This window comes from Boleophthalmus pectinirostris, unplaced genomic scaffold (assembly GCF_026225935.1).
Source record: "Boleophthalmus pectinirostris isolate CB_2022bp ecotype Guang Dong unplaced genomic scaffold, ASM2622593v1 HiC_scaffold_6, whole genome shotgun sequence".
NCBI classification, from domain to species: domain Eukaryota; kingdom Metazoa; phylum Chordata; class Actinopteri; order Gobiiformes; family Gobiidae; genus Boleophthalmus; species Boleophthalmus pectinirostris.
Genome location: NW_026571447.1, coordinates 1,873,232 through 1,880,495, shown reverse-complemented (window position 1 = coordinate 1,880,495; position 7,264 = coordinate 1,873,232). Strand labels below are relative to the sequence as shown.

The following is a 7,264-nucleotide window of genomic DNA, read 5'->3' as shown; positions in this document are numbered from 1 at the left end:
GCCGATAGCTGCCAGATGAAGCTCAAAGTTGGTTAAATGTGGTCCCACTAAATGCAGTCAGTGCTCATACTAACATAAGAAACGGTTGGGATGATTATCGGTGACAAAATAACTTAAAGAGATCGGGCAGTGGAGCGGGAGCGGCTTCCCTTTACAGATCCACGCTTCTCCTGTTGACTTCCGGCCAGATCACCTTGTGTGTTTTATTGGCAGTGGACAAACACCTTTTGATGCATTACCGCCACTAACTGACGAGGAGTATGAACTGGAAAACGTAATAGCTATATTAATAACAATAAATACTACTACTACTACTACTACTACTAATAATAATAATAATAATAATAATAATAATAATAATAATAATAATAATAATAATAATAACCTGCTTGGATATGTCATTGCTCTTTTTTCCGAATCTTATCACCAGTCTCTCCCCTTTTTTTTTTTCACTTTTTCACCTCAAAATTTACATTTGATTTCTTACTTGGTTTCTTTGCATTTTCATCTACAACTGCATTTCCTGTAACTCCACTGTGTGCTGGCAGCCATAAAAACACGATTACTGATCCCATCCTCCCCACCAGAGCTTGTTTCAATTCAGTTGGGTCTTTAGGTGCTCATACGCACAGCACAGACGTGTGTGTTTAATAGTTAATAGTATGTCCATGATTTCATTAAAATGAGTTTGAGCTCAGGATTTCAGGATAAGACACAAAAAAGAAAAAGAAAAGAAACACAACTTGTACATGCGCACTGCTCTGCCAGGGCGGTGCACATAGCGCTAGAAAAAGAGTGTTCTGTTCCTGTGTGCTCTTTCGATCGGAGTGCACAAAGTCCAACCTGCAGGATGTGGCTTGACGTTTTGTTTTTCTCACGTAAGTTGTTTTTTTTCCTCTGCATCTTGGGTTAATGTTGTCATAGTCAGTGGATCATGTGCATATTTTGTGTTTTCTAGTCGTGGGCCAGTTGTGGATTACTGCTGCAGCCTACAATGAGGACATTTTAGTTATAACAGCTTTACCTGATATGAATATAACTTTAAACTGCACAGCAAAGATGAAGCCTGGGCTTCAGTACCATGCAGTCCGCTGGTACAAGGTAAACTACGCCAGTTTATATATATATATTTTATTTCTGTTCTGCCTAAGCAGTGCGCTTACGTGACAGGGTGTTGTTTGCAATGAAGGCAAATATTTATTTTGACTCTCCCACTGGGTGCAGTGCAGCTGTGTCAGCTTGCATTGTGTTAAAGGCAATGTTATTATGCAGTGTTTGAAAGTAAACACTCAAATGTGATTTTGAATGCAGTTTGGCCTAAATATTATTATTATGCCCGTCAAGTCCATATGACGTCAGAGAAAGAAACCAATAGAAATAGAACAACAAAAATAACATTATTTATTATAAGGAATGTCAAAATCTTGTACTGTAGAAATTGTTTCTTGTCCCACCCCTAACTCTGAGGAGTATTTTATTTAAATTGTATTTTACTTAAATACAATTTTAGAAGCAGTATTTATAGGCTCCTTGTAACTGAGTACGTTTTAGCCATGCAGTTGTACTTTTACTTAGTACAAAGTTGCAGTAGCTCATTTTGCAACTTTGTACTTTTACTTGTAAACACTCTGTTTTTACAATCAAATTATTTTTTCAGTCGGATAATGTTACACTGTAAACAAATAAGAGGAACTTTTTTTTTTTTAATGGAAATGCAACTCTTGTCATTTCCTCTTTAATTCTGATGTTAGTGCACTTGTAATCATCATATAATATATTGAAATATGGGCAGCATAACAGACTAAACTTTTTATTTTTATTTTTAGCTTTTTTTTAAACTCAAATTAATTATATTACTCATCATTGATAAACCTTTCATATTCTTTCATAACAATTTCATGATACTTAATTTATGTTTAAAAAAATAAAAAATCCATCTTATTCAACCCTTAATACCACACCTTTTCTCTCAGCATCAGCGCTTTCTGGTGATAGTTATGCTTATAACACAAATTAAACTACTGGTGCTAAATGCTCTCTCATGCTCATTTATTTTAGTTATCAATTTGTTGAAAAAAAACCCCCAAAAAAAACAAAAACAATAAACACTTACAATCTCACTATGATCAGTATACCGTATCTTTGTTTCAGTCCAGTCAAGTTAATTTGCAGCTGTCTGACCAATAGGAACAGAGGAGCAATTTTATAATAAAACAGAAACAGATCACATTGCCAAGTGGTTTGCTGACAACATAATTGTTTGGGCAGCTGTCACAAGATTGTGGATTAGACTCCTGATCTGTCTGAGTGGTTATCTTGTCTCCTCCTCTCATAAAGATCAGAGCTGCCTTAGATGGAGGATATGATCTGTTGTGCATGTTTTGGGTTGATAAAAGAAACCAGAAACCCACCCAGACACCAAAAGGAACAGAAAACACACAGGCACAGAAAAGAAAGCACGAATGCTAGTTGCTCAGCCACCATGCTGCACAGGCTAATTGTGCTCTTGGGCAAGACACTTCACTCACCTGATTTGTATGTGGTGAGTTAGTCGGGACTTATTTCATAAGGGCAGCTGTGGCTACGCAACTATTTTTCACTGCACTAATTGGAGTGCAGTGAGGTGGAGGAGTATAAAGAGATTGCATGCCACAACTTGTGGATTACTTATTCTTTATCTTCGCATGTCTGAACAGTCTGTCATTCAAGATAAACCAGAAAATAATCTCTGTTTCACTGGAAGGAAGTAGGATGTATTTAGTTTAAAATTATTCAGCCAGCTGATTCCTGTTTATGAAACAATACATTTCATTTTCTCATACACTTTTTGTTATATACATGTGAGAAAAATAAAAGTAGAATAAAGTGTCATAGTGTTTATTTTGGCTGTACTTTGAGTACTCTGTCTGTTGTTGGTAGTAGCAGCTGTGTGTATATTAGTGTAGCTTGTTCTTGACCACACAGCTCCACTGCATGTGAGCATTCAAATACATTCAAAGCATCATTCAAACCACCATTCAGACCACGAAGCTTTCCATACAAGGAGAGGACCAGAGACAATGTATACTGGTGTATGGGGGAAGAATGAATCAGACGTTATTTTATCTCCCTTGTCGTCATGGAGCAGGTGGTTTCTGTAATGTCATGAAATATAAATACAACATGAGCTCACTGTGTTAAACTGTGTTACACCAGTTCTGAAATAGTGAACAATATTCTTTGTGCACATATGTTAAATGTGTTGCTAACCTACTGAAACTGCTCATAACCAGGGATAGGCCAAAACCAAACAAGAACTAAACCAGGATTGAGAAAAAAGCCTGGATTTATCTCAGGATTTGGAGAGTTTGGATATTGAACGAACACAAGATCATGTTGAGCAGGAATCATGATCAACAAAGTCAAAGAAAGAAAACGGAATTCAAATATAAAAGACCAGACTCAAGGACCAAACCTGGATCAAGACCACATGGGAAACATTTTTTACCCTCTGAATTTGGCAAAATCTGAGTTATAATTTAAAGTAAAACAGCATTTAATTTAAACTAAATAAAACCTCCATCACCTTCGTCATGAACTCCTTTCTGTTCAGTGGCTTTGTTCCACCCACCATCAAGCTCGCTGCTATTACCCTCATTGAAAACGGCAAATATGACTCCATTTTCTGATCTATAAGGTTTCCTCATCAAAAACATACCCGGACATTTCCTATCTCTACTGAACTGAAGGTAAAAGGAGCTGTTAACGTGAAAGTTACCACTCCATGACATCACAATTTTGAACTTTGGAGATGTAGACAGACAAAAGTCTCACATAAAGGATTACTCAAACATTATTCAAACATGTGTGAATGAAACAAAACACAACTCACAAACAACTCCAAGTATGTTTTTGAGGACGTAACCACAATAACATGGCTTAAAGCTCACAAGAGTCCATTTTGCTTAATATACAACCTTGAAAAAGAAAAACCTGGACTTGACCCTAACCTGTCATTTCTCCAAACTTATAGAACGTACCGTCACCACTCAAATGAAATCTCACCTCACAACCAATAACCTGTTTAAATGTTTCCAGTTGTGTTTCTGCTCCCACCACAGCACTGAGACAGCCCCTCCTCTGAGTCAAAAAACACCTCCTGCAGAGTTTCCTTGAACCCAGTGACACTGAAAGACCTTGAGACCTCCTCTCTGTGGGCCGAGCAGGCTGTTTTTGACCCTTTCCTCATTTAAAGTTTGTTTGCTGCAGGAGACCGGAGTCCCTCGTCTGAGCGGGCTGGTGTCCAAAGCGCTCCCTGCTGGTCAGATGAGGTGGTACGTGGACGCAGACACGAGGATTTCTCTGGAGGAGGGGACTCTGAACCTGCAGCTGCCCACAGTGACCTGCTCAGACCAGGCAGTGTACCAGTGTTACCTGGCTGCACCTGTGGGCGAACAGAACAGAGAGGGACGTGTCCGCCTCAGTGTCACAGGTAAAACATGAACAATATACATTTATAAACATGTAAATGCAGTTATCAGTATTAGTATTATAACATAAGTATAAGTGTAAGTGTAATAGTTGGGGCCAGGTTATGGATACCTGTAGAGGATTCTGTCTGTCCTCTGTGTTGTTCTGACTAGAGACCAGCTGCAAAACAAATAAACACTTCTCTCACATAATTTCCTCAACTCTTTTCCAACAGATGTGATTTAAAAGCTGTAGTAGGCGCCTCCATGTTTTTTATTGCTCTATTTCATGTTTTGGTCATTTCTCAGACTAACTTTTAGCGCACTCTGGTGGCTGTTTAAGAGAACACAGCCTTGACATTAGAAACATTTGGAAGTATAAATGCAGTACTGCACATGGAACACACCGATCAGTTTACAAATGAAAGTGGAGCATAAATGAGCTTTCAGTGGAGTTACGGTGGGGGTTGTCTCTCAGTTTAGCAGCGTGGCAGTGACAGTCTGGCTGAACGAGCTCCTGTAGCTGACCAGCACATTGTGGAGCATGTGGGAGGAGGAGACCACAATAATCCTGATTTTGGACACTCCAACATACTGACACTACAGTCAGAGAGTCCAGCTCCTCCCCCACAACATGGCTGCCTTCTTTATAATCTTGAGTCTATTGGTGTGATCAGGGATCTGTGATGATTGGACATATATGTGGTGGTTTTCACTTTGAAGTCTAGACTGTGGTAGACTGGTATCACTTCTCACCCTGAGAATCTGGGGCTGAGTTATTGGACTTTTCCATACTCACATTTATAGCTGTTATTCTTCACAAAAATCTCATTTCTAACTTTTCAGTGTCTAAACATGAGTCGGAAGGCATACAGGGTGTTTTTAACTTTTTCCAGTAAGAGTTGAAATAAAAAATGGTGGTGTTTTTTTGTGTTTTGTGTCCACCTACAGACATACAGTCTGTGGGTGGAACACACGAACAACACACGCCTGCTTTCCTCATGACTTTGTGATAAATAAATGTGATAAATGTGACTTAATGTTACGAAGTTCAAATTATGCTTTGAGCAACATTTTACAATGTTGTAAAAGTCTGAACTAAACCTGGACTAAACCTGGACTAAACCTGGACTAAACCTGGATTAAACCTGGATTAAACCTGGACTAAACCTGGACTAAACCTGGACTAAACCTGGACTAAACCTGGACTAAACCTGGACTAAACCTGGACTAAATCCTGTCAGCCAGTGTCTTCTACATTCTGTTAGACTCCAGAGGGTCTAGAATCAGACCACAGAGCATTACTTTGTATCACGTGTCTCTCAAACATAGTACATCATAAACCTCTCTAAAGAACAGTATCATTCAGAACAAAATGTATCACTTCTTTTACCCGACATAAATAAGAGTTTGTTGCTTCCACTGTTGATTCTGTAAAAATCAGCACTGTTTCTCAGTCCTGTGTTTTTTGGGGTTTTTTTTCCATTAACATAAATCGCCCGTCAGTGTAGTTCCAGACCCACTCGACATTGTAAAGTTATGACTGGACTGGTAACTCTAAACCAGGTCTAAACCAGGTCTAAACCAGGTCTAAACCAGGTCTAAACCAGGGCTAAACCAGGTCTAAACCAGGACTAAACCAGGACTGAACCAGGGCTAAACCAGGACTGAACCAGGGCTAAACCAGGATAAAGTAAAATATGTTCATGAGGATTTCATATAAATGTTGTGTCTTGGCCTGGAATGTTCCACAGCTGCTTTCATTCAGTTACAGATGTTTTAATGATAAAGACTGAGTGGGAGCACCTCTCCACAGATCTGACCTGTAACTTGGCCTGGTGGTCACCTACTTGTCTCCGTGGAGATAGATTTGTTGAATAATTACACAATAATAATTGTGGCCAAATGGTCTTGTCAAACTCTGATGTCGTCAGCTCAGGACTGGACCTGGATGGGAGAGCTCTGGGAATACCAGGTGCTACTGTGGGACAGCAGTGAGAAAAACTATAGTTGTGTCCATAGGCAAGACGCTTCACCATATAGCAGTGCTTCTCAATTATTTTCTGTCATGCCCCCCCTAGGACGAATAAAACATCTCGCGCCCCCCCCCACCCCCACCCCACTAACATCTCCATGGAAACAAGCAGGTGGCAGACCCTCCACATGAAAAGTTACATGGTGCACCTTTTACAGGGCCCATATTACACTGTTTTCTGATCTCTGTATGTAGTTTCCTCATCACACACACACCTGGAGTTGTGTTTTGTTTCATTCACATGTTGAACACACAAACCTGCACATTTAGACTGAGCTCGTCTCTCTTCAAACAGAAAATGCTCTGTTCTACCTTGTGATGTCATGTGGTGATACAGGAAGTGACCACTGTGTTTTTAAACTTCATGCACCTTCACTAGAGTTGGATGATTTCAACCCTAAAATGAAGTATCTGTACTGAACAAAAGGTAAAAGGATGTCATCTAGTGGTAGAACACACAAAACACATCTCCAGGTGTCAGCTTTTGAGGAGGTAATAACATTCTACTATGGCTCACAAAGCTCACAAGAGTTCATTTTGCCTTCACCTCTTAGGATCTCTGATTAAACTGTTTGTGTGGTGTGTTTCAGGCTGCCCCACCCCTGCCCCCACACCCGGCTTCATCCCGGACGAGGAGACAAATATAGTGGTGTGTCGTTCGCTGGGAAGTCCTCTCATCCTGTGTGGAGCTGTGGGTCTGCTGCTCTCTGCTCTCCTCCTTTTTCTGCTCAGCTACGTAAGTTCAGCTCCACCTCAAACAAACACTACTAATACTGTTAAT

At 39.8% G+C, this 7,264-nt stretch overlaps 1 protein-coding gene across 1 annotated transcript in view; it reads left to right on the top strand.

Annotated features, from left to right (window-relative positions):
* The first annotated feature begins 723 nt into the window (after positions 1–723).
* Positions 724–7,264, top strand: part of LOC110170477 (uncharacterized) — a 7,129-nt gene continuing 588 nt past the window's right edge. The window contains exons 1-4 of the mRNA XM_055163341.1: positions 724–878; positions 959–1,101; positions 4,249–4,471; positions 7,074–7,258. Of these exons, the coding sequence (XP_055019316.1) occupies positions 851–878; positions 959–1,101; positions 4,249–4,471; positions 7,074–7,258 (579 nt within the window). The 5' untranslated portion in view covers positions 724–850. The remainder of the gene's footprint in view (positions 879–958; positions 1,102–4,248; positions 4,472–7,073; positions 7,259–7,264) is intronic.